We start from the raw sequence: 27,999 nt of genomic DNA on the forward strand, positions 1-27,999 counted from the left end.
TAAACAGAATCACATAACACAGGTTCTGAGGACATTATGTCAAGGCTACAGACGTATTATATTACAAAGCCATTTCAAAATACTTGACAAATACTAAAAAACTCAACTTCTCGTTTAAAAGACAACAAAATATACTACATAGAAGAATAACAATCACTAGTTAGCTGTGTTCCTCCCACAGCAAAGTTTAAAGGGAAATAAGACTTGCCACTTAGCAAGCATCACTCTCAACTGCCCACATCATCACTCCACTGACACGTGTGGAGACACACCCCCTTAATTACTGAAAATAAGCCATTTAGAAAGGATTCTTACCATGGTCAACATGAGCCAAAACACAGATATTCCTGATGTTAGCCGTATTTTTCTGGAGTTGAATCATCTTATCCAAACTGTTCAGCACCATGGTCACTTATTTCCTGTGACTAATAGTTAAACATGTATTACAAATGGCTGAAGATCGGGGCGTTAAAAGATAAAAGTTTCTACTGCTGGGAGCTGACAAGACTTCTCGAGTCCCTTAAACTAATAACCCAACGGATGCTTACTGAAGGGACAGACCCATCCAGGCCCAAGTCCAATTTGAGCACTTTAACAAATACTGTACCACGACTGTACTTGGGGAGTTTACTCATCCTTCCGGATCGGCCCTTTGCGATGAATCACAAAGCTCGTGGGGGTTGGGTGCACAGTGACACCTGGAACTCTGCCCCGTACTGTGTACTCGGGCATTATTTCTCCAGGTCAGTGATTACATACTGGAAGGGTCTTATGCAGGAGGGAGAGAAGATGCCGACATCTCTCTCTTCCCCTGCTCGATCCTTTTCCAAGCCTCTCCTATCACTCCCACTTGCTTTCACTGGAGGTAAAACACCCAGCTTCCCGACTACATTTTGGGGTCACGTGCAGGTGCACTGAACGTCTTCCATTCCTTTCCACACTGGGGAAACCAAGAAAAAACAAACCCTCAACTCTACATTCCCTTTATCCTCACTCCCTTTTTCTTTGAGGATCCCGGGTCCGCACTGAGAAACGGCCGGACCGGCCCGGACACTACGCTCGCACGGCAGGCGCTCTCAGCCCGGGCTCGCTCCTAGCTCCGTCCACGCCCTGCCGCCGCGGCGCCCCGGGACCCCCACTGCCTGGAGTTGGCGGAAGAGGACGCCCGGACGCCTGCGGGCCCGCACTTACCGGCTGCCGCCGCCCTGCCAGCCCAGCTCGAACCACAGCGCCGACCACACCACGCGTATCACAAGCCCCCTGACCTCCGCGTTCACCTTACGCCCGCGCGCCGGGGGCGGGGCTGAGAACGCACGACCTTTGACCCGCCTGCGTCTCTGGCGTCGCCGGAAGCAGGCGGAGCATCCGTTAGCCGCGCGCCCCGCCGGTTACCTGGACTGAGCCCGGCGCGGTGGAGCTGAAGAAGCTGCGGCTGCGGAGAAGCTGTGGAGCTGGGCCCGCGAGCCGGGAGCATGAGGACCTGGTGTCTGTGTCAGATTTGTACCTGCGGGTAAGAAACGGCCGGTGTGGCGGCCGCCGGGGCTTGGAAGCGAGCTGGGGTCTCGGGGAAGGGAGCCCTCAGAGTGGCCGCCCCGCCAAGGTGGAGGACGCGGGCCCAGCGACGTCCCACTTATCCCTGAGTCCGCAGATGCTCGCTGTTCACCCGCCAGCTACCGCGGGTTAAGCAGTTCTGCTTTGTCGGCTCCTATCCACGGGCGCAAACTGAAACGCTGTGGCGCCAGGCGGATGATATACACCTGTGTAGCAGCGGCTGGATGTCAGGCTGCCAAGTGTGGAGACCTGATCCGACGGGGAGAGTGTATGCCCACAAAATTTTTTTTTTAATTTATTTATTTTTGGCTGTGTTGGGTCTTCGTTACTGTGCGAGGGCTTTCTCTATTTGCGGCAAGCGGGGGCCACTCTTCATGGCGGTGCGCGGGCCTCTCGCTATCGCGACCTCTCTTGTTGCTGAGCACGGGCTCCAGATGCGCAGGCTCAGTAGTTGTGCCTCACGGGCCTAGTTTTTCCGCGGCATGTGGGATCTTCCCAGACCAGGGCTCGAACCCGTGCCCCCTGCATTGGCAGGCAGATTCTCAACCACTGCGCCACCAGGGAAGCCCCTATGCCCACAAAATTTAAAATAAATAAATAAAAGGAAACGGAAGGAGAGTAGAACGGTGTGCAAGTCTATGAGTTTTCGCCCTGTGTTAGGCTTTCTTCTGTTCGTAGCTTTCCGTCCCCGCCTAACCATATTCCCGTTCCCAGTCCCATCCAGACTGCTTTCCTTTGGGATCTGACGGACTGAAAAGGTAGTAGATAGTCTCCTGAAACCCAGAATTGGTCAGTGAGTCCTGCCTAAGCTGTAAGCAGTCATCTCCTTCCTCAGCTTCCTTGCTGACCCAGGGATTAGACGGCTATTTGCTAAATAAATATTATGAATATGTCAATCCTGTCGTACTGTAATCCCCTCCAAAGGAAAAACACTTCACATGGTGATGGAAAGCAGTTTCCCCATAGTTTCATGGTAAATGTTGTTTTTAATTACTAATTGGATGTAGATTAGAAGATAAGTCAGCCTTTGAGGATTTGATTCATATCTGAAAACGCTGATGGGCAAAAAAATTGATTAATTTTTTTTCTAATCTTTAAATTAATTTCTATCCAACCTAAGTTCCTTTCCCATCCAGCTGTCAGGAAATTTCAGTCTTCATTATGTTGGAGGCTTCCTTTTTCCCAAGCAGTAAAACGGTCCAGGGAGCAGAGGCATTGCCAATGCAAGAGGAGTCTTCTCTGGGCTTTAAACATTGGTAATGCTTCCCACTGAAATGTCTTTTGCTGGAGTTCACATAATCCCTTCAAGAGTGGTGCCACCGCTGCTTTGAAGTTTATGTTTGAGGTACAAGAATCTTGGCAAAGCTGGGAGCCATTGTTGTAGGGTTCCACCTAACCAACTCTTGATATCCGGCCACCTCCTGGATCACTGGTAGAATGGGGCAAAGACGCCTGCTCTTCTAAGAACTCCTTCCCCCTCATCTTCTACCTCCTTCCTTTCTCTGGGGAATCGTCCCCTCTTCCCTCTTTTGCAGTTCAGGACCACCTGTTTCCTCTTAGGACCTCATTTCCAGCAGGACATCTGATTTCATCTCTTCATGAATTGTGTTTAAAAAGACAGGAGAACGTGTTGACTTCAGGCAGCTTATATCCTCGGCCCTTCCAAAAGTCCTACAAGAAGGAAATGTCAGGGTCCTGATTACCTGCTTGAAATAAAGGAGGGGAAAAAAACAAGGAGAACAAACTCATTAATATTTCAATACATTGCCTCTCTTTAGGAGGATCAAGATTGTCAAAGAGACCACTTCAGGGAAATTTTGACCTGCATCTGCTACTTTTTCATCTTGCTGTTTGAATCTTTTTTTTTTTTTCATACTATGTAACTAAATCTTTTCAAATGTCTGTTTCTTTCACTATATCAGTCAAAACAACCATCTATCTCAGAATATCGTTTTCTCTGCAATGTGTATATACAATTGCTCATGTGCGTTAAACTATGATAAGTTATTTATGTTTGCATAGGCGACATCATTGCCCACATGAAACCACAAGGATTTATGAAAATTCTGACTTGTCTTGTCCCACAGCTGAATATTTGGAAAACTATCCTACGTATGGCAGTGTTCTTCCACCTCAGAGTCTGAAGCCCAAGGAAGAATTTCCAGCATATCGTTGTAAAATGGAAGGAATAACAACATTTAAGTAAGTATCAAGAAACTGTTTGCTTTACCTATTTTTCTCCCCACTCTTCTGGGGTTTTTTGTTTTTTGAATTTTTGAATTTTATTTTATATTTTTTATACAGAAGGTTCTTATTAGTTATCCATTTTATACATATGAGTGTGTATATGTCAATCCCAGTCCCACTCTTCTGGTTTTAATAAGGTGTTTTTGTTTTAAACTCTTTAAACTATTTAGTTGATTTAAGTTGAACCAGTTGACTAGTTGAGTCACAACTTGAGGAAAACAGAAAGATGAGAATTAAGTTAAATGAGAAAAATGAGAAGGAAAGGGGATATATAAAAAGTTCTATTGATTGTTTTTGTTAACCTCCTAAAATCTCTTGTGTTTATCTGTTTTCCATTGTGACCAGAACCTAGAGGAATGCAGCAGCTTCCTAATGGTTATGTTTGTATCTACTCTAGCTTTTGCATCTCTGATCTGTTTTCTAACTTTAGCCAAGATGACCTTTTTATGTACTGTTTATTTTTTATTTTATTTTTTTATTGAAGTATAGTTGATTTGCAATGCTGTGCCAATCTCCGCTGTACAGCAAAGTGACTCTGTTATACATATACAGACATTCTTTTTTTATATTCTTTTCCATTATGGTTTATTGACAGGATATTGACTATAGTTCCTCATGCTATACAGTAGGACTTTGTTGTTTATCCATCCTATATATAATAGTTTACATCTGTTGGGACTTCTCTGGTGGTCCAGTGGGTGGGACTCTGTGCTCCCAAGGCAGGGGGCCCGGGTTCCGTTCCTCGTCGGGGAACTAGATCCCGCGTGGATGCCACAGCTCAGTGTTTACATGCCGCAGCTGGGAAGCCTGCATGCCGCAACTGGAGATCCCGCATGCTGCAGCTAAGACCTGGTGCGGCCAAAATAAATTAGAAAAAGAAAAAGAAAAAGAAAAGAAAGTTTACATCTACTGATCCCAAACTCCCAGTCCATCCCTCCCCATCCCCCACCCCCCTTGGCAACCACAAGTCTGTTCTCTATGTCTGTCAATCTGTTTCTGTTCTGTAGATAGGTTCATTTGTGCCATATTTTAGATTCCACATATAAGTGATACCACATAGTATTTATCTTTCTGAGTTATTTCACTTAGTATGATAATCTCTAGTCACATCCATATTGCTGCAAATGGCATTATTTTGATCTTTTTTATGGCTGAGTAGTATTCCATTGTATATATGTACCACATCTTCTTTATCCATTCATCTGTCGATGGACATTTAGGTTGGTTCCCTGTTTTGGCTATTGTGAATAGTGCTGCTATGAACATAGGGGTGCATGTATCTTTCTGAATTAGAGTTTTGTCTGGATATATGCCCAGGAGTGGGATTGCTGGATCATATGGTAATTCAATTTTTAGTTTTCTGAGGAACTACCACACTGTTTTCCATAGTGGCTGCACCAGCTTACATTCCCACCAACAGTGCAGGAGGCTTCCCTTTTCTGCACACCCTCTCCAGCATTTTTTATTCATAGACTTTTTAATTGTGGCCATTCTGACTGGTGTGAGGTGGTACCTCATTGTAGTTTTGATTTGCATTTCTCTAAATACTTAGCGATGTTGAGTAAGATGACCTTTTTAAAATGCAGATCTAATCGTGTCACCTCCCTGCTAAAACTGCTGTTATATTTTCCCATTATATTTAATGTATACCAAAATCCCTTCATTGTTTGCTCCCTGCTTTCTTCTCTGATTTATTTTCACTGTAATGCCCTTTGCACTCTTACGGTTACATCTCATAGGACATGTTTCATTTCTTGGAAGTACCAGGCTTCTCTTGTCATAGAGCCTTCCAAGATACTATGTTACCTGCGTGGAATTTTTCCTGCCTCTTTACCCTAATTAATGCCTATTCAACCTATAGCTCTTAACTCAGTTATCACTCTGAAAAGGCTTCACTGACACTCATCCAGTTTTCAGGCTAGGTAAAGGTCCCCTATGTAAGTTCTCAAAGCATCTGCCTATTATTTATCATTAGATTAGTTTCAGTGTTCCATGAAAGCAGGAACTATGTCTGTTCTTACCTCAGCATTCTATTTCCAGAAACCTGTTACAATGCCTACTAGCTCATAGTAGGCACTCACTATTTACTCAGTGTGTGAAAGACAAAAAAGTCCATTTAAGCCTAAACTTTTCGTTTGGACTCAGCTTTTTTGATCTTTGTCAGTTCAATGGGTTCTTTTCTCTATTTTCTTAATGTGTACACTGTATTCAAGGTACAGTCTTAGGCATTAAGTGTAAAATTATCAATAAAGAGAGGTTCTTGCTTTCCAGGAACTCATACATCAGCTTTCTATAATTTAGGGTTTTTGAAATGCTCTGTAACAACTTTAATTTTTAGTGCTATCCATTTTCTTTTCATTTCAGATAGAGTTTATTTTACTTACCTAGCAAAGGTGGAGACCTTCAAACTTTTACTGCAGTACTTATACCTTTAACATTTCAGACAACTCTTGCAGTGCTTTGGTGATTCCAGTTACTTCCCTCATACTTTGGTGTGATTTGGAATCATCTAGAAAGGTTAAAATTGCAGATTCCAGAGCTCCACCTAAAATAGTCAGTAGACAATGAAGTGGATCCCAGGAATATGCTTTTTTTTTTTTTTTTTTTTTTTTTTTTTTTTTGCGATACGCGAGCCTCTCACTGTTGTGGCCTCTCCCGTTGTGGAGCACAGGCTCCAGATGCTCAGGCTCAGCAGCCATGGCTCACGAGCCTATCCGCTCCACGGCATGTGGGATCTTCCTGGACCGGGGCACGAACCCGTGTCCCCTGCATTGGCAGGCGGACTCTCAACCACTGTGCCACCAGGGAAGCTCCTATTCCTTTCTTTCTTGATGCCTTAATGATTCATAACAGAAATTTGAAATAAATTTCACACTATTCATATTTATTGAATAAAGATTTTGCATTTAACCAACTCGAAGTGTTAAAACCAGGAAAGTTTAACCTGCCACATCTTTCTTTAAAAGGCAATTGCTTTTCAATTCTGGGCTTTCTCAGTTGCCTTGTTCAAGTAGCCTGTAATAGTAAACAAATAAAATAAAATAAAAAAAGAAATGTCCCAACTCCCAAAAGGTTCAAATATGCCAACAAAAGTAAACTTCCATTTCTTAAATCATCATCTTTCCACTTACTAAAACATTAGATCTTTTCTTCATAGTTTGACTAGGGAACTAGCAGTATTTCCAAGAGCCATATTCGAGGGGTTTGGAACTCTTGCTTGACTCCCTCATGGTGACCATGTTGACTAGGCAGTAGAAAGCAGCTGATTCATCTGTACAAACAAAGAATCATGTGTCATTCTGTTCTATACTTTTCTATAATATAAGAAGAGACTGTGTAAAGAGCAGATGTCTAGACTTGTACCGGACTTTTGATCCTTTATAGCATTACAGCTGTAGCACAGTAGATGATTGCCAGAGTTGGCAGGAAGTCTGCCCTGAAAGTATGATTCCAGACATGTCAAATGTTTTAGGATATATCAGATGAATAAGAGTGCATTTACCCTTTACTACTTCTCCATAGAAAGTTGCGTTGGATTTGGAGGTAAACTTTCTAACTCTTAACTAATCTTACTAGAGAAACTAAGACTTCTAAGCTTTCTCTGTCCTCTCTACTTCCTGATTGCGTTTTAGCCTGTTCCTCTCTAGCTGGTATTTGGGAAGAGCAAAGAACAACTCAGATGTCTTGAGAAGCAGAGGTATGGGATTTCTACTATTATTTATCCACTAAATAATATTTCATAAGCATTCGTTAAGTGCCAGGTGCTATGCTAGGCACCTGGGATACAGTGGTGAGCAAAACAGTCATGATCTTTGTGCTCACAGACGTTGCAGTCTCGTGAAGGTGGCAGTCAAAAACATCACTCAAAATAAGTATAAAATTGCAACAGTGATCAAATCTATGAAGGATAGGCGCAAGGTAACTTCGGATCCAGAATAAGAGGCTTGACTTTATCAGGGAAATGAGAAAAATGAGCTAAAATCTGAAGGCTGTAAAGCAATTAACTGGATTAAGACTGTAAGAAAGTGCCTTCCAAGGAGAGAGCAGCATGTAGCAGGAAGGAGCATGAAAAGAAGGAAATTGTCAGAGAAGGCCAGCAGGAGCAGAGGAAGCAAGAGGAAGCACAGTGTGATTTGAAGCTAGTGAAAGAGGCCATGTTCAGTTTTTTCTGTATCCTTAGAGCAATAAGAAGCCATTGAAAGTTTCTTTTCTTTCTTGTTTTTTGTTTGTATGTTTGTTTGTTGAGGGGGGTACGAAAGAGAGGTGAGGAAGAGGCTAGGGAGATGAGGGCAAGAATGACCTGATCAAATTTATGTGTGAAAGGATTACTTTGGGTGCAATGTAAGAAAAGATTGGAGAGAGAACTAGTAAGTGAGTTTAGGAAGGTATTGAATTGATTTGAATGAGTTATTATGAAAGCTTGGAATGGTGATGAGAGAGAGAAAAGCGGATTTAAGAGATATTTAAGAGGCAACATTGACAGGAGTTGATGATGAACAAAATGTAGGAGGGAGGTAAGGCGTGAAGGGTTAGTCCTAGGTTTCTGAGTACAGCTGAAGAGATGGTGATGCCAGTCAGTAAAATAGGGAACAAGCCAATAGGCCCAGATTTGTTGGGGGGAAATAGTTTGATTAGGGGTATACTAAGTTTTGAGGTACCACTGAATATCCAACAGGCCACTGTAAAAACTGGTACGGAGCTAAGAGAGGAGGTCTGAGTGGAGACGTACGAGTGAGAGGTGTTTCCATATAGTTAGTAATTGCAGCTGTGGGAGTAGAGGCGTTGTCCTCAGGAGGGAACATTGGGTGAGAAGAGGAGAGTGGGTAGCCCCAGTGTCGAGGAACTGCCCAACTTCATGACTGACTGTAGGAAGGCGAAGCTGCGTAGGAGACCAAGAAGAAATAATGAGGAAGGCAGGGAGAGAGAATTTCTCAGAAATAGAGGGAGTGGGCAATAATGTCAATTAGGACTTGAGAGGTTAAGTAAGATGAGGGCTAAAAAGGTCTGGTGGATTTAATCACATAGAAGTCATGGTGCACCTTCAAGCTGTGTTAGAGAAGTGACAGTGCTGGAAACCAGGTTGAAGTGGGTTGATGGGGGTGAGGAAATGGAGTTAACAAGTCTAAGAGGTTATATCGTGACTAGAGAAGGGATTCAGTGAGTTTTGGTTTTTGGAGCTTATGGACATATACAGAAAATATTGATTAATACAAGTTGGTTTAAACAAATGATACAATGAGTGAAACAGTCCATAGTGTCCCAAAGAAAAAAAGCAATTTTGAAGACTTTTAGTAATTTGTAGAGCTAACATATCATCCTTACTGTGTACTAAACACTCATGTGTATGCTGTACATGCATGCATTTGTCAGTCCTTCAAACAACCCTATGAGGTAGATGGTATTATTGTCCTATTTTATATCTAAGGAAACTGGAGCATAGACAGAGTAAGTTACCCCACATCATAAATCTGGTGAATGACAGAGCCAGGATTTGGACCCAGGTAGTCTGATCAGTCTGAGTCTGTAGTCTCACCACCCCACCAGACAACCTCAGTGTCTGCAGTACAACCTCTGCCACATAATGTTATATAATGCCCAGGGTGGCTAGGGTACCATATGACTCCTATCCCTGGCAAGGGCTTCTGGGGATCTGAAGATGGATAAGACCCACATCAACACTATGAATATGATTCATGTCTAAAGGCCAAAGTTTAGACATAAATTATTTCTTTAATTGATTACTTAATGATGAGCAAAAAGACAGCATGACTTCAAGAAGAGAGCGTGCCCAAATAGTTTATTAGAGTCTTTAATAGGATGAATAAGGATTTTGACAAAATGGACCCAGGCGATATAGTTAAAATTGTTTTCAGATTCATTAAATCTTTAACCTAAGATTTCCTTCCAGGTTAGGAAAAAATTCAATTATTTGAAGATTTTATTTATGTAAGATCCAATTAACTGAGGATCCATTGTAAAGCTGTTTTGAAAACTAGGATTTTTGACATTTATTTTTCTTATATGTAGTCACTGGATAGGACATAAAGGAATTCAATAATCTCTTTCAAGTAGCTTATCGACCATCACCATTTTAATATCTTCTTAGACTTTTCAAGTAAAAAAAAGTCTGGAAAATTTTAATACTGCATTGAAATACTTAGAAATAAAAGAACCTGTGAAGCTATGTTTCAAATGTATATAGTTCAGGTCGGATTCTCGTCCTTATGAAATAGTCAAACAGCCTCACCATGCACCAGAAGAATATAAACAAAAGCAGGGGGAGATTGATCTTGGTACTACCTACAAACGGCATCTTAATTCTTGTAGAGTGCAGCGTGTGGCAATAGCTCAGCCTTTGGAGAGACAAGTTAAAAAAGGGAAGTTGCATACTGTCCCAGCCTATAAAGGTAACTTGCCATTTCAAAAATTAAAGAGCCAAAAAGCAAAAACTTACTTCCAGCTTTGAGATCTAACATCAAATCATGATTTTGGTGCATTGCCAAACTTAAGTCTCCGTGGCTTAAGAAAAAACTTTTTTCTCTGTTGTCTAAATAGTATTGTATAGTGAGAAAAAAACAGACTATTTGCTTGATGGAGAGTTAGGAGACCTGGATTCCTGTCCAAATTCAGCCACTTAATTAGTTTTCTCTATCTCAAACCATGAAAACAAAGGATACCACTGAACAAGCAATATGTCATATCTGTCACATTATGCCACATGTAGTCGGTACCGTTCCTTTCCTTCCATCCCAGAATGAGTTGAAACTTTACTGAGCATACTGGAGCCTTTGAGAAAGTCAAATAAAGAGCAACCCTCTTCTCCATTCAAGTTCTGAACCAACCGGTAAAGCAAAAGAGTTAGCAGGTAGAGAACCAAAATACTCCCTTTATACTGATAAAGGCTGGAATAGAGGGTGAAGCTTGCATCTGTTAGCAGATGGTCCCTGATACTGAACCTCAGAATACAATAGGCTTGTCCACCCAGTGAGACAGTGTTGGAGCACCACATAGGCAACCTGCTCCTCCGAGACTTCCAGCATGGAATACCTTCTGCCTCCTGGCAACTGACTTGGAAGAGTAAGGACTGTACAACGTACGACCAGTTTCTTTCCAAAAATCAATCTGATTATATAATAGTCTGTTACTTTTTGGCAGGGAGTGGGGTCCTTTATTTTTAAACAATAGGCTATCTTGTTCATATTTTTTCTGTATTTTTTTTGTTAATAATGTAATTGCATATTTAGGCTTAAAGCCTTTTCACTAGATATGTGACATAACTGAATGGGTATGTCCTAATATAAAGCCCTTTTGTATGAGTGATGCCATCCACAATAAAAGTAATGATTTATACTTTAAACCGGTAATAACTGAATACATCCTTTTTCTTTAAATGTCACTCTTACCAGTTTAATGGGTAACTAAAGTATATGGTATCAGTATGCTGTGATCTATATGTCAGCCCAGGAGGGAGATCTATACAAAGGACACATTTTTAAGACAATGCATATGGTGAACAAATATATTGTTATAATCTAATATAGCATATAGTAATTGCTAAGATATATGTTTATTGGTATGCAGAGGGGATAGTGTATTGTGTAATAATTTGACATAAAAGATAATTGGTGAAATGTCTGTACTAGGTCTTTTAAACAACCGTAGTAGATTTTTTCTTTTTTTCCCCACATAGTCTATTTAAAAATACAACAATACTGATATTCCTTGATGCTGTGACTATTTACATATGACACACACACATACACACCAACACTGGTTCTGGCTTCTTATTACCTGGGTTTCTTATAGATTCCGTAATCCAATGTTGAGGATTCCTGGGTTCCTTCTGGCCTTCTCTCTCCTCATCTTCCCTAGTGAGGAAAAGTGATCCTTGTATTTCCAGGTTTTCAGGCATGAGACAACAAATACTAAGGGCCAAGGGAATAATTCGTCGTTCTGCGTGATGATTGTACTGCAGGTTTTGTAGATACCTACTGAAGGACAGGTCTGTAGCTAAAGAGAAATCATAATGTGAAGAGACTCTGTCACTGTCACCGAAGAATTAGAGAACAGAGCAAAGGCAGAAATGGGATATGATTAAAAACAAAAACGAAAAACTCTACAAGATGGTGAGAAGGGTGACATCTAGATTCTGGAGATGTGGTTCTGTGAAACTGGTGGCTTGTAGACAGAAACATACCTACCCCTAGCAGCCTTGCTTTAGAAATTCATTCAGATTAAAATGTAGATAATGAAAATAGGTCAGTATTTGATTTGATACTTTTTAGGGATTACTCTTCTGTGTGCAGGGCACTATAAGGAATAGAGATCTGAATTGAGCATGGTTGTTGACATTTAGAAACTTTACAGTTGAGATGATAAAAAGAGCAATAATAGCCTGAAGAATTAAATAGTCATCCGAGAAATAAAAATATGAGATATCACAAGAAGGAGCGAATAATTCACTAGAAAATTAATGGAACAATTAGGGCTTCAAACACTTAGACTAAGCTAGTCTGGGAATGCATCACAGACTAGTAAGTATTGATATATAGAAAGAGGAGGGATATCCTAAAAGCTAGGATGAGATGAGCAAAAAAATCATAAAGCCAGAAAAATAAGAGAGTTGTTCAGTGAACATGGTGGGAACCAGAGAATTTCAGGATCTGAGAGATTGGTGTATCCAAAAATGTAGGTTGAGATCAGCTTGTGAAGTCTTGGTTGTCAGACTGAGGAACTTAACATTTTTCTGGTAGCCACTAACATTTCTGAGTTCTGCTACCAGATAGGATATAGCAGATGGCAGAGAGCCATTACTTCCACTGAAACAGTTTAAAAAAATACATAAATTTTTAAAAACCTTTTTTAAATAGAAGCAAAGAGCTAAAATTACAGAGACAGGGGAGCCCTTCCTAGATAAGTTGAGATGGCCAACTGTGTACTTCTCTGGGAGCATTTGTCAAGTCTAGGCCAAGGCTGAAGATTAGGGTAGCATCAGCAGCGAGACCCTCCTAGGGGAAGGAGCAACTGACATGTAGGCCAGTGTGACCAACTGGAATCTGTAAATACCCCTGATGTGTGACTGGTTTTCCTTGTGGGATGTCTGCTGAGTGATTAGGGGGCATGGTGGGCTAGAGGACTGGCCTAGAAAGAGCCCACAGAAATATCCCACAGTCTCACTTGGGAGCAGGTGCTTAGGGGAGAAAGTCCCACTAAAATGAAGGCTCAACCACAAACACATCACAGGTCTTGTCCTTGAGAAACTTGTAACTAGAGGAAGACCATGTCTAACTGAAGGTGCCGCTGAATGCCAGCCGCGCTCAGTTCCTGACTGGATTAAGGTGACCTGCCCCATATCCTACCTGCGTAACATAGGAAAGAGCAAGCTGTCTTCTGTTGAAAATAACATCGATTTTAGTTTCTATGGTTTTCTTATACATGACATCCAGCACAGAGTAAAACATTATGAGAACTATGAAGAATCAGGAAATATTTAAAGAGGTGATGGTCAAGAAATTTCCAAAATTGATGAAGTAATCAGGCTCCAGGTTCAAGAAGCTCAACCTACCCCAGAATAAACACAAAGCCACGTCTGGCAACTGTCGTTAAACTTCTGAAAACCAAGTAAAGATAAATTCTTAAATTATAAATTCTAAAGATAAATTCAGTTAAAGGAAGCCCGTGCGCAGCAAAGACCCAACGCAGCCAAAACTAAAATAAATAACTAAATTTATTTTTTTTAAGAAAGGGTTGAGCCTGGACCTGGACAACAGAGGAACACCCTATCCACACACACACCCACCAGATTACTGAGCACTGAATAACAAGCAACAACAGTGTACCATTGGAGAGAAGCAAGGTTACAGAGAGACATTCTCTGAGGTGCAGGTGCAAAGAGAACGCCTAAAGCTGAGGATGGCACAGAAATTAAGAAAACCAGCCCGCCTCTCCCCCCGCTCCAAAGCACAAGATAATGCCAAAGGAATTTAAAGCTGATGGTACGCTGAAGGTAAGCCTAGCAACAACAAAAGCCAAATCTAGCTCAGCTGCTGATTGAGCTGACTTAACCCCCTTCACTAAAGCCCTGGCAAGTGAAGATGTATATCCGTTTCTGGACATAAATACTATTTATCCCAGTCTCTACTGTGCTACACACAATATCCAGCTTTCAAATACAAATTATAAATTGCACAAAAATAACATTTTATGGAAACACAGCAATGCCATTCATTTACGTATTATCTATGGCTGCTTTCATGCTATGGTGTCAGAACTGAGTAGTTGCAACACAGACCATATGGCCCACAAAGCCCTAAATATTTATTTAATGAAAATGAAAAAATACGATATTAAAATGTATGGGATGTATCTAAAGCAATGCTTAGAGGAAAATTTATAGCATGAAATGTTTGTATTAGAAAAGAAGACAGTCTTAAATTAACAGCTTAAGAGTCCATCTTATGAAACTAGAAAAATGAGCAAATTAAGCCCAAAGCGAAGTAGATGGAAAGAAATAATGAAGAGCAGCAATCAATGAATCTGTAAACAGAAGAACAATGAGAAAATCGATGAAACCAAAAGCTGAATCTGTTAAAAGATAATGAAGTTGAATAACCCTAACCACACTGACCAAGAAAAAAAAAAAAAAGACGCTAACTACAGATATCAAGAATGAAAATAAGGATCTCACCATAGATTCTGTAGAACCTTATTTTACATTATTGTTTCTTCTATTTCCTTATTCTTATCTTTGATGATTTCATCAGGTTGCTGTTCATTCCATGTTTGCCTCAAGAAGGCAAAAATTAAAATTTAGGAAGTAAAATTGACAGGATTGGAAAACGACTTGAAACAGGGAGAAGGGAGTGAGGGAGAGAAGATTAGCTGGGTGAAACCTTTACCTGAGATACCAAATTCAAAATAGTGTTTTCTTGTTGATATGTTATTTGTGGGGAGTATGAGTCTGAGCAAGATGGTGAATTCAGTTGGGGCATACTAAACTTCAGTTTACCTCTTGTACATCTGTATAGAGGTGTCTAGTAGGAAGATAGATATGTTGGTTTGGATTTGAAGGGAGGTCTGGAGTGGAGATTCAAGTTTGGGAGTCATCAGCTTATAGGTAGGGGTAAAACTGTGAGGCTCGTTTGATGATCTGTAGATTGAGAAAGAAAGCATAGAGCCCTCTGACTTTATAAAAATTGGCCCCAATTCCTTAGTGCCATAAGACAACACAGGGAACAGAGTCCCAACTACCAAAAGAACTCACATATGCAGCTGAGGACTTTTGTCCTCAAAGAAGAACCTAGAACAGCTCGCTATGTAAGGATGGAGATGGAGCTCCGCATAGAAATGTTCATGGTGAGCAAACACATGCAAGCACCTCATGGACTTAAAACTGTTCAGGAGAAAGCAAGCTTCCTGTCTAGATTTTAGTGGCTAGAAAGCAAAAGAATGAGCTGAGGCAACTGGATTGCCCTTATCTAACAAGGGTAATACTGTAGCTGCCAAATGAGCAGACTGCATTGTTAGATGTGGATGGCATTATATTTTCTTTCCATAAGTGTCATAAGATACTAAGAATAGATGATGTTAATAAAGACTGTGATGTTTTAAGGCATTGCTATAGAATGTTATTAATAAATATTCTAGAGCAAATAATAAATTTTCTAGGCATATGAGCATAGGAATATTTATGAGAGGCAAATCAGTTTTCTGCAGTTATCTGAAATTGATATTCTTGCTGATACATGCTGTCAAACCTTGTCTCTCAGTCTCCAAATTCTTGCTTCCTTTTTGAAAACCAAAGTTGTTTGTTAAGGGAGAAATATTCTGTTTTTCTCTCATGAAATTAACATCATTTTCTTGTAGACATTTTGGCAACAAAGGCTCTCCCTGTATGTTTATAGGGAACCATAGGTCTTCAATAACATCCTATGGTTTCCTTTTAGTTACTGAAAAATAGTGCTATAATTTTATACTTTAGATTGCAAACAACAGAGATTCCTTCTTGGTGCCTCAAGAAAAAGCGAGTTTATGGTAAAGCTCTATGTGAACTGGAAATGGAAAGCTATCGGGTACAGAGGAAGCTTGAGGGAAGAGCTGCTCCCTTCATCTCTGCCATGAGCTACATGGCTTCTCTCACAGCATCTTCACTTCCCTTTACACGTCTTCTCTGACTGCCATTCTACTAACTGGCCTCCCCTGACCATGTATCATCTCTGTTTCCTTACAAGTCTATTGTGAAGTCTTCAACTTACCATAGCTCTCCACTTCTGCTTCATGGCATCCTTTTACATTCTTCTCCCACTTTTATCTGGCTCCGTATTTTCAAATTTAGGTTCACAAGAACGAGAATGTGCTTGACCCAGGTCATCTTTTCTTGCCAAGTTGTTTCTTGCCAGGTCTCTACTACCCTACAGATTGCCTGCTCTTAGGTCAGGTGTCCACTCTCATTCACACATTTGTAGCTTGAGGGTGGTGGGAGTAATCATTTGGTTGAAGACCTGGCAATCTTGGCAGAAATGCCTATGGCTGAGGAATTTGTCTCCTCAAAGGAGGTATCCACATAACAAGCATCTGAGTTTTGGCCTTTCCAATAAACAGTGCATGGACTTTAGCCTAGACTCCAATTCTTTATCTTGTATATCTTCTGTCTTTTATAAATTAATTTTTGGTATTTAGAAATACATATTTTGGGGTGAAGTCAATTCTGTAGTAGTTCTCAGCTTTCCACCTTTCTTATCTAGAAATGGAAAACCTAAATAACCCTCAGTTGAAATATAAGCACTTCAGTTTTCCATGCGTGGTTTAGGTAAGCTGCAAGAAGCAGAATTAAGGTATTTAACACTAAATCCCAGACTCAGCTCTGATATTCATTTCTAAATTTCACGTACAATTTCTAACACTTTAGAAAGCACTCAGTTTTGGCCCCTCACCTCTAGATGACCCTTTATCGTTCAGGAATGCCTTGAAGCCCGTTTTCTCCAGAGGAAAAGTTGAAGCCAGTGATCTTTCTGGGACAGTACCAGTTACCCTGTAGCCTGTGTCTTTGCTCAGGGAGTCCAGTAGGCTTCTTAGGGTACAGTGGAGTTGAAATTTTCTCTTCTTTGAGGAGTCCCTTCGAAGCAAGGAGTAATACCTACATCATTTTTGCCCACACATCAGGGCCCTTGATTTTATGGTAGTCCCTGGATTTCATGTTTTACTTTAGCATTTTGTAAGTCAGAGCAAAAATCCCAACCAGTTCCTGGGAACACAACCATAATCTCCTAAACTCTGTCTTCACCCAAAACACAACCTTCTTGGCTTTCAAAAACTATCAACAATCAGGCTCAGATGTTCCATTCCCTGATGTAATCACAAGAATCTTAAAGAGGAAAGTTACACGTATTAAATTGGAGTATAGGGAAAGGAAAGTGGAAGTGAAGAAAAAAGCGTAAATCTGAGGGGAATCAGTGAAACTTCATACTTGATTGGTGTTCAGATTTCTAAAAGAAATGAAAGGATGGCAATGAGAAAAGTCAGTCATGATTTTTAGAAGGTGGTTGTTTTCTTCAGTATTTATACATGCTCTTTTTTTGTTGTTTTTTAATTTTCAAGATGATTATAGAGCTTGGGACATTCAGAAAAGTGAACTTTATAAACAAGAACAAACTTACTATCCCCCTACTGTGAAATTTGGAAACAACATTTCAGGATGACTGTGTACCTTGTGAGATAAAGCCTAGGCAAAGCTTTAAACCCAGCCCTGCAGTCAAACATTCTACAGTCCCCTTTAATGGTGATACAAGTCATCACCTTGATTACGTACCTCATCAGCTAGAATTCAAGTTTGCGAGGCCAAAAGAAGTTTACAAGCCAACCAACCAACCAACCTTTTGAGGATCTCACAACTCACTGATATGACTTCCAGGGGCTTGTTGGTGAAAATGCAAACATCTGCAGACCTCCATACACCAGAGTGTCCCAAAATGCTCAATTTGAAAGAAGCACTGAATTCCGTGACAGTTTTCAACCATGGGAAATCCCACCACCCGAAGTCAAGAAAGTACAAGAGTATGTCCGTCCCGCAGGTATCGTGCAATTACACAGCACAAGCCACATCGATTATGTTCCATATGAGGCCAGACGTGTTGTTCCTTCCCATCAGGCCAGCTTCTCGTAGAAAAAATAACAGTGTTCCTTCCCAAGGAAAAAGCACCATGAAGGAAGATTTTCCAGCATGGGAAAGTTGTTGTCAAAGATTTATTAATATTAAGCAGGAGCAGCAGATCCCCAACCCATCTGGAAAGTTTGATGGTTTGAGCACTTTCAGATCTCACTATGTGCCACATGAATTGATTCCAACAGAGAGTTGCAAACCTGTAAATGTTCCCTTTAAGGGTTCTATTCCATTTGATGACGTAACCGTGTACTCTCCCGAGTGTGCACCAAAGAAACAGGAAATCTGCCCTGCCTAGTTATCCTTCTCCTCCAGGTTATATCTTTGAACATACAAATTCCCGAGGTCATAAATTCTTCCACACGATCGCTCCCACGGTGAAGGCCTTCTAATCATCAAATCATGTTTAAAAGGAAGCTAACTAACAGAACGTTGGTTTCCCAAGGGCAAAACCAATTTTCTATGGTAGAAGAAAAAGTTTAAGAGCTGAAAAAAATCATGTTTTAAATTTTTAAACGAGATTTAGAAAATTTGTTACAGGAAATCAGGATTTTTTAAAAAAATTTTTATTTATTTATTTATTTTTGGCCACATTGGGTCTTCGTTTCTGTGCACGGGCTTCCTCTAGTTGTGGCAAGCGGAGGCCACTCTTCATCGCGGTATGTGGGCCTCTCACTGTCGTGGCCTCTCTTGTTGAGAAACACCGGCTCCAGATGCGCAGGCTCAGTAGTTGTGGCTCACGGGCCCAGTTGCTCCGCGGCATGTGGGATCTTCCCAGACCAGGGCTCGAACCCTTGTCCCCTACATTGGCAGGCAGACTCTCAACCACTGCGCCCCCAGGGAAGCCCCAGGAAATCAGGATTTTAAAACCCATTTTGTATTAATACTTTAACCAAGTTTGTTCTTTAATATGCGTTCTGAGAGTTGCATAATGTATATTCCCATCCGAACTATTTTAATCCAAACATACTTTCCGGTAGCTTGCCTCAATCTGCTATCATTTGTACATGTGTTTATAATTATGGAAATTATAGGGTTATTCATATATGAGTTATTTATAAGTGCCTTAGGACTAATAGAACACCATTGAAAATGATACATGGATTCTTTTCATTGAAAATGATGCATGGATTCTTTTTTCAATACAACAGTATTTTTTTCCTTAGATTTCAAGGCATCTGCATAGTGAACCCTGAGTCAAGTTTTGGTTGGTAGTGTCAAGATGGCTACACTGCTCTTCGCTGTATTCAAGTTAGAAAGAGGCATTGTGGTGTGACAAGTAAAGGCTCTGTGGGTTGGGAATCAAAGCACCTGAGTTCAAGTTCCAATGAAACCAGTTTCTACTTGTGCCATCCTAGGCAAGTGACTCTTGTCTTTGAGCCTCAGTGTCTTCATTTGTCAAAGAATATCTGCTCTTCCTACCTCTCAAAAGTTTTGCTCTGAGCATCAGGTCATGTGATACAACATAACGCACAAAGTAAAAGTGCTAACCAAAGGTCAGGGATTGTTACTAAGTCGCTCAATCTCTTTCTGTACCTGTTTCTCTGTTTTCAAATTAGGAGAATTACCTACTCAGCACTCACTTTCTGTCCTGTAGCAAGGATTGTAAAATAACGTAATCTGCTTCAAGCTTACGAGTAGTATGATTTGAGATGAGACTTGCCCTCTAAAGCTTCACAAGCACCCTAGAAGTTCTTACAGAGAATGGAGAGCTTGGATGGGGCGAATAATGTGGTTCGAATGACAGTACTTCCAAAAAGGAAAAACCATTTGCGAGAGTAGTTTAAGGAATGACTGACAGCTCTGAAGATAATTTTCACGGTAACCTCAGGTAATTATGCACCTAATTGCTGCTCCCAGAATCAAGGTGCAGAAGAAGAATCAGGCTTGGTATGGGCACAATTATGTCCTCCTCCTCCAGTGTGAAGACAAATGCCAAGAAGGGAAGGAGGGAAGGAATGGTGCCATTAAGTGAAGTAGAAAGAACAGACTGCAATTATAAATGCTGAGACTTTCCTAATGAATTAAAATCTGAGTGGGTGTTTTTTCTTTGATCAATGATGCATTATGGGATAATATGATTTATTTTATCTTTTCAGTCTTTAGTAGCTTTAGAACTGTTTCAAAATATATACTTAACTGAGAACAAGTCCGTCAACATTTGGTTAAAATACTTTTCATTATGTGGAAGTAGTTTGTTTTTATTTACTTTCATATTAGAGAAAATTATGTTGAATTGATATATTAGTCATAGTAATAGAGCATCATTAAATGAATTTTCATGAAATCATTTCTGCAACAAATCTTCTCTGGAAAAGAGATCTTGTTAATAAAGTATTTTCCAGGATAAGCTCTACATAATTCTCACACACACACACACACACACACACACACACACACACAGAGTCACACAACATTTTAACAGCACTGGAAACTAGTAATATTTTAACTATTTAACTATCTGCCAGATTTAGAATGAATTTCCACTAAGCCAAACTTGGATAAATCGGATGAAGGAAGCAGGGCATTTGGAGACAAAATTTCCACCCCCACCCCATCCCATCTCCATCCTGTCTCCCTGCATGTCCTTGTTGTGGAGAATGAGACCACAGAATGAGACAGAAAGGCTTTGTAGTTTATAAACCCTGCAGGGACAACAACGCTAAGAGTGCACCCTAATGTACACCATGGACTTCGGGTGATTATGCTGTGTCAGTGTCAAGTCGCCCATTGTGACACAGGTACCCTCTGGTGGGGCAATCAATAGTGGCAGGCTGTGCATCTGTGGGGGCAGGAGGTACAGGGTTACTCTCTGTACTCTCCATTCAATTTTGTTCTGAACCTAAAACTGCTCTAAAAATCAAAGAATATTAAAAACAAAGACTGCATGGCAGGAAGAAAGGAGGGGAGTGTTTAGCAGTCAGAGGTTGGGAAGCCCAGCCCCTGAATACATCAGATTTACAGACTTCCTTTCTAAGGCCCTCTCTGAGAATCGCTGTGTGAGAGGAGTCTGGTAATATGAAGCGAGGAGGAGACCTCTGAACATTCATCAGAGAAGGGGAAGGTGAACCTTGTCATCATAAGTTAGCAAACTTCAAAAAGGCTGTTTAAAAAGAGTGCTGCTGATGTACCTTTCAAAGGGTCACAGTGTCCAATAAAACATGAAGAAACGTCCATTTTGTTAAGACTTTAGCTTTTCTTCTCTCTCCACTCAGTGGTGTTTTACATGGATGGGCAGATTTTCACCCTATGTCACAGACCCAGGACTTTCACCAATGTCGCCCCTCCCCATCCTCCCCTTCAACAGGGCACACAGTTTGATAGCTGCCAGGGCTATCTCTCCATCATCTCCAATGTCCCCATCTATACTACTTTATTTGTAGCCATTATGGAACTATAATGACAAATGACACAGATTTGGAGCACCTGGAACACTCGTATGTCGTTAGTGGGAGCAGCCACTTTGGAAAACAGTTTGCTAGTTTCTTATAAACATGTACATACCATATGAGCCAGCAAATCCACTCCTCGGTAGTTATCAAAGAAGAATGAAAACTTAGTTTTACACAAAAGCCTGTACGTGACTGTTTATAGAATTGTATTCATAATCACCCCACGCTGGAAACAACCCCGAGGTCTTTTAACTGGAAAAATGATACACATCTATAGTATACCCATACGAAGCCAATTCAAGGAACAAACTATTGATTCACCCGATATCACGCATGAATCTTAAATGTCTTTTGGTCAGTGAAAGAAGCCTCAAAGGCCACATAATGTATGATCCCACTTGCATGAAACTCTGGAAAAGGTAAAATTATACGGACAGAAAATAAATAATTGCCAGGGGGTGGGGGGTGGAGAAATTATTGGCTACCAAGAATCAAGATAAGGGAATTTGGGAGGTGATGGAACCGTTATGTAAGAAACTGTGCTGATCAACAAACAACTCTCTGAATTTGTCAAAACTCTTGGAACTGTAAAGCACAGAGGCAATTTGACTGCATGTAAAATTATAAAAACTATCACCCAGGAGGTGGGGAGAAAGCAAGGAGGAATGCAGACTGTGACAAATGAGGATGACTGTACTACAAATGAATCACATAACCACACTGCAGGGGGTGGGAAGGAAGGGGATGACCTAAGTCACTCTGGAAGAGGGTTCTCACTGGACACCATAAGGCAGTAGACAAAAAGAATACTATACAAATACTGTACTCTACTTGGTAATTTCTTTTTTTCCTTTCACAGGGGTATGCGTTACCAGCTCTGAAACTACGTGTATAATAAGGCCAAACCAAGAAAATATATTGCAGATAATGAAAGCCAGGCTTCTCCCTGTCAGAGAAAGAAGTTTACAAACAAGAAAAAGGTATAGACTATAATAATGACCCTATGTGCTGGACTGGCATTCAAGGTTTCAGTATGAATACATAGATACAGGAAAAAAAGTGTGTGTGTGTGTGTGTGTGTGCGTGTGCACGTGCGTGCGTGCACATTCAAGGATTAGTGTATATGCAGTCAACTGTTTAACCCTCCCAATGGCCAAAGCTAGTATGCTTTCCCTTTTTTTTTTTTAAACATCTTTATTGGGGAATAATTGCTCCACAATGGTGTGTTAGTTTCTGCCTTACAACAAAGCAAATCACTTATACATATACATATGTTCCCATCTCTCTTCCCTCTTGCGTCTCCCTCCCTCCCACCCTCCCTATCCCACCCCTCCAGGCGGTCACAAAGCACCGAGCTGATATCTTTTTATCATAAATGGGTGTTGAATTTTGTCAAAACTTTTCTCTGCATCTATTGAGATGATCATATGGTTTTTCTCCTTCAATTTGTTAATATGGTTTATCACATTGATAGATTTGCGTATATTGAAGAATCCTTGCATTCCTGGAATAAACCCCACTTGATCATGGTGTATGATCCTTTTAATGTGCTATTGGATTCTGTTTGCTAGTATTTTGTTAAGGATTTTTGCATCTGTGTTCATCAGTGATATTGGCCTGTAGTTTTCTTTCTTTGTGACATCCTTGTCTGGTTTTGGTATTAAGGTGATGGTGGCCTAGTAGAATGAGATTGGGAGTGTTCCTCCCTCTGCTATATTTTGGAAGAGTTTGAGAAGGATAGGTGTTAGCTCTTCTCTAAATGTTTGATAGAATTTGCCTGTGAAGCCATCTGGTCCTGGGCTTTTGTTTGTTGGAAGATTTTTAATCACAGTTTCAATTTCAGTGCTTGTGACTCGTCTGTTCATATTTTCTATTTCTTCCTGATTCAGTCTTGGCAGGTTGTGCATTTCTAAGAATTTGTCCATAGCTAGTATGCTTTGAGCAACAAAGTCATGATAGTGTTGGATTTCAACCCCTAAATATATATCTATATATAGATATAGATATCTATATCTATAACTATAGATAATCTAGATATATATGCATCCCCTGGAGTCCATGTGCATATACATAAAGTGAATAAATGGGGAAGAAGGGACAACTCTTTGCTTCCAAAGGATTCCAATTAGTAAAAGTAGACAGAGTGAAGAAAATAGACGCTTACAATTAGAACATCTTCGTAATAATTGTTGTAGGCACAATCCACAGTGGACACTAAAATTAAGGGGCAATACTTTAAGCAGCAGCAGAATATTTGCACAGTGTCAAAGTATTGTCTCTAAAATAAGTATTTATTAATTACAAAGAGAAAAATAGTAACGTAATAGACAAGAAACTTGGCAGAAACTACCTGAACCAAGGATCAAGTCACTTGTAATAGGACTTATTGACATATTGTTCCCCCTGACAGTATGCATTAAGAAGGGCAATAATGTATAACCTCACTCTCATCTTGAGAAAACACTAGATAACCCCAGCTCGAGAGACATTCTGTAAAACCTCTAGCCAGTGTAATGGTCAAAAGTGTCACGGTCATGAAAGACAAGAAGAAATTTGAGGAAGCATCACACATTGGAGGAGGCTAGAGAGGCAAGGCAGCAAAACACAATGTGGGATCCTGGATTAGAACTCGGGCAGAATAAAGGACAACAGTGGAAAAATGGTAAAATCCCAAAATGTTGATATGTAAAAGACAGAATATTTGGGATTTCATCACACTGTACATGAGAGTGGACCCAAGCCTTACATTAGTGTTTAGATTGTAAAATCTGGAGTTTTTTTGGTGTCCTTGCATAGTTACTAAAGATTACAAAATATTTCAAACTGCCAAGAAAATAGAGGGGATTTCCTAGAAAAATTTATCTGAGTTGGAAATAAAGTTGTAACTTTTCCACTGTCCCGATAATGCTGTCCACTCCTTGTAACCTACGTAGGCCTTAGAGAAGGAAGGAAGAGAGGGAGGGAGGGAAGGAGGGGGAAAGAGGGAACGAGTCAAGGAGAGAAGGAGGAAGGGACAGAAGGAAGGAAAGAAAGAAAAGGAAAGAAGGAAGTACACTGTTGAGATATCTGAGGTGTCCCATTGCTTATCTTCTGTGTGGCTCGGCCTCATTAGGTTAACACAGTCTTACAAGTTACTGTAAAATGGTTGATTTTTGTCTTCATCAAGTGACCTTGGAAACTCCAAGGCCTGTAGCAAATGAAGGGGAATTTCAATTCCAGCACCACGGATGTTTTCTAGAAAGACTCACTGCTAATCTTGAAGCACTATACACTTGACCCTTGCACAGTGTGGGAGTCGGGGCGCCACCCTTCCCCGCCATGGAAAATCCACATATAATGTGTAGTTGGCCCCCGTATCTGAGGTTCCACATCCACATATTCAACCAACCTTGGATAGTGCAGTATTCACTAGTCATAGAAATCTGTGTATAAGTGGACGCAAGCAGGTCAAACCCATCAACTGTATAAGAGAAGAAAGCTATTAAAAGCGGTTACTCACCAACCGCTGCTAAAAAGTCTCTCTGTGCAGACATCTCAAATCCATCGCTAACCTCCTCACAATAGCCAGAAATAAAAGTGTGCTAGTGCCTCCTGCTCTCCCAACTACCACCCACTTCCACACCTGCTTCAGGCTGTCCGTTTGGAACTTCTTGCCACTCTTTCCTGCCCTTGACATTCTTTTAGGTGTGATTCACAGGAAGTAAATGACTGGGGTGAGGCACTGAGAGTGAATCTCTGTGTGATCCGCTCTGAATCCTGTAACCCACACCCCAAAGACAGCCCAGGGCACTGAGCCCAGCAGGGTTGCTCCTGGACTCAGAGAGGCAGCCAAGGTGACCATACCCAAGGCCACCAAAACCCGAATGCAAATAAGTCACCTGCCTTTGTAAGGATGCCACTGAATAATCAAAGTACATTTATTTCTGAATTCCTAGTCAGGATTGTGAAAGAGAAATAGTAACTCTTAGGTGATAGAAACAGTAGTAAAATACAGTACACAGGAAGGTCATTTGAATGATAACAAGACAAAAGGTACAACAGCAAATGAAAATAGCAACTTTAAATACAAAGTGAAGCAGTTTAATAAGAAATTTTGTTAATCAGAAAAATACATGTCCCCTGTCTTTATTACATACTGTACAAAATAAAATATTGCACCTTTAAGTCATATAATAAATATATACAAAGAGTATTGTACAAATGATCTCTCTTTTAATTTAAAAAGCCTTCAACAATCAAGTGTGATTGATGATGAACAACTCACAGGCTGGTGTGTCCTCGTCACGTTCCCGCACCCATTCCCAACCACCAAACCCTCCACGTACAGTAGTGCTCATCCCAGTGTCAGTGAGGCTGCAGTTAGAACAAGAGACCTGGTGCTCAGGATGTGGCAGAGACTCAGCAAGCTTGTCCACAGACAAATCCAAAGCCAGAACACACTGCTCACTTATGAGTGACCAGGGACTAGGGCCAGCACACCTGCTTCAGGTAACTTTGCTGCCGACAGCCTATAGGCAACATGCGCACAGGCAGCTGGGACCCCGAATAAAGAAGTATGACCACTTATTTGGGGTTGTGTGCCATCCAAAGCCATAACTGCTAGTATGTAAGGTAAGAGCCCCCTAACCAAATCAGCTTTAGAACTTACAATTAAATACTAGTTCCCAACTCCTTCCGCAGCAACATCTTCTCCAAACTTTACCTCCACCCTGACGCCGTCACTAATGCCAGCATTGGCACGATCCAAACCCAAACCAATTCTGACCTAACCCTAATCCATAAAGCCAACTCTAGCCTTAACAATAAGTGAACCTCCATTTCTCTCACCTAACCCAAGGCTAAAACTAAAATGAACCCTAAACTTAGTCACCAAATCCTAACTCTTAACTTCTCATCCTAACTGTACCTTCCAGCCTAATGCTAATTCGCTTTGGATTTACTGACAAATCAGTTCAAATTAAAAGTTATTTACTGTAAACAGCTCTTTTCAGCTATCATGTTTCATAGTTAGATTACTTTCTCATAATTTTTCCAAAATAAAAATCTTTAGGAATACTATCTTATGCATAAATTCGGTCTAACAAGGCTTTGGTTTTTCTGTTTGTGTGCAAGAGAATAGTGCTGAGAAAAATCTCATACACAGCTCTTAAAAGAACGCTTTGAATATACTTCAAAATCAGTAGAAGAGGTTAACTTTCCATCTCCTTTAATTTCCAAGATGCCTCATTTGGTCACAGATCGATTTCCGTAGTTGCAAAAATGGCAGCAATGTTTACGCAGTGTTCTCTAAGAGCAAGGAAAAGATGCCATTCCTCCAGGATGTCTGGATCAGTCAGGGTCACAAGCCTGTCCAGAGTGATTGTCTCCTTTTCACAGACTAAACGTAAGGGTCCATAAAAATGCCATTGGAGCCAACATCTTAACAACTACTGGCCAGAGCTTCTAAAATGTAAATGCCTTATAAACCTGTTGCAACCCTAAAACTGAGAGGAGTCATCAGTTGCCGTGTTTCTCAAGCCTTCAGGATGTCGTACTCTCTACTAGTCTATAAATCACAGGAAGAGGCAGCTCGTGACAATGCACAGGTGATCTTGGTGATTTCCTGATTAGAAGGACAGGACGAGGTCCCACGTGCAATGGTGTGCCTGCTACAGTATTTCATGTTAGTCCTGGAACATATCATTTAAAAGAGTTGGAATTAAAAACCGGCCATGGGGAAATGACAGTCCCAAATTTTAACAGTGGTGATTTGCATCGACTTCTGTCTGATTGTAGAATCTAGAGGGTTTTTTTGTAAAGAAATACGTGTCTTTGTGCCGGCTACATGGGGAAGAGAGCTTTTACATTTTGCTTCATCTTCCCAGTGGCATTAGGACCCCCTAGAAGTTTTATCCTTCTTTACACGACTGACAGCACCTTTGTTTGTAGAGGTCTAGCGAACACAAATTAAGATGCTTTACAAACGTACAGTAGTGAGTTGTGTCTGTGCAGCCTCCTGCAGAAAAAAAAAAAAATATATATATATATATATCCATTTAACACATAGCTCATTAGAGACCTAGTTTAAAAGGAAGTACATGATTTTATGAAAAGCAGAAACTGAGATTACAGGGGGAAGCGAAGAAGCTAGGCTTGGGTTAGCACTGCTTGGCACTGGAGTCAGAAGTGCCCTGGACTCACTTCTTAGCTAGGCCATGTGGCTTCTCAATGCCCTCAGGGGACGTCACAGCCCTTCAGGCCACCTGCTCCTCCCAGTGCTGACAGCAGCACTAGCTTCTGGGGTGTCATGAACCCCAGGGAAAACTTATCAAAGCAATGGACCTCTCCCTAGAAAAATATATATGATTACATTTCCCACATAACTTCAGGGCATTTACACACCTGCCCAATCCCATCCAAGGAAGCCTTGTCTGAGGGGCTGAAACTCCAAGGCAGAAAGAGGCTGTGGAGAGGCTCGCAGTGCTTGTTAGAAGGCCACCGACCACCCTACTCAGTCAACTATTTTCTTCTCTAAAGGACACCAAGTTGCACCCACATCAAAGCAGCTAATCTCCTGATGTCCCAAGATACCACATCCGTTCAGAATGGCCCTGCGGACGAGACCCTGACAAGGTTGGCTCCATGCGGTCCGGTTTGCACAAGGCTTCGGGG

At 40.9% G+C, this 27,999-nt stretch overlaps 3 protein-coding genes and 1 long non-coding RNA gene across 5 annotated transcripts in view; 2 read left to right on the top strand and 2 right to left on the bottom strand.

Annotated features, from left to right (window-relative positions):
* Nucleotides 1-1,302, bottom strand: part of EFL1 (elongation factor like GTPase 1) — a 136,859-nt gene extending 135,557 nt beyond the window's left edge. For both annotated transcript variants that reach the window (XM_060005337.1, XM_060005338.1), the window contains exons 1-2: nt 1,192-1,302; nt 316-425 (exon numbers count right to left, since the gene is read on the bottom strand). In XM_060005337.1, coding sequence (XP_059861320.1) covers nt 316-406 — 91 coding nt within the window. In that variant the 5' untranslated portion in view covers nt 407-425; nt 1,192-1,302. The remainder of the gene's footprint in view (nt 1-315; nt 426-1,191) is intronic.
* Nucleotides 1,303-1,381: 79 nt separating this feature from the next.
* On the top strand, nt 1,382-27,997 carry LOC132420686 (uncharacterized). The gene is made up of 4 exons (XR_009518410.1): nt 1,382-1,510; nt 3,639-3,753; nt 22,208-22,328; nt 27,865-27,997. It is a non-coding gene; the product is annotated as an uncharacterized lncRNA (long non-coding RNA).
* Nucleotides 17,289-18,403, top strand: SAXO2 (stabilizer of axonemal microtubules 2). The gene is given in 5 exon segments (XM_060005340.1): nt 17,289-17,479; nt 17,481-17,652; nt 17,654-17,932; nt 17,934-18,251; nt 18,253-18,403. Coding segments are annotated over 5 exon segments (1,023 nt in total). The 5' UTR covers nt 17,289-17,321; the 3' UTR covers nt 18,349-18,403.
* The window catches only part of ADAMTSL3 (ADAMTS like 3), a 370,467-nt gene continuing 367,669 nt past the window's right edge, over nt 25,202-27,999 (bottom strand). Inside the window, exon 29 of the mRNA XM_060005339.1 lies at nt 25,202-27,343. Within this exon, the coding sequence (XP_059861322.1) occupies nt 27,237-27,343 (107 nt within the window). The 3' untranslated portion in view covers nt 25,202-27,236. The remainder of the gene's footprint in view (nt 27,344-27,999) is intronic.

The sequence above is a fragment of the Delphinus delphis genome, chromosome 2 (genome assembly GCF_949987515.2).
Source record: "Delphinus delphis chromosome 2, mDelDel1.2, whole genome shotgun sequence".
Taxonomy (NCBI): domain Eukaryota; kingdom Metazoa; phylum Chordata; class Mammalia; order Artiodactyla; family Delphinidae; genus Delphinus; species Delphinus delphis.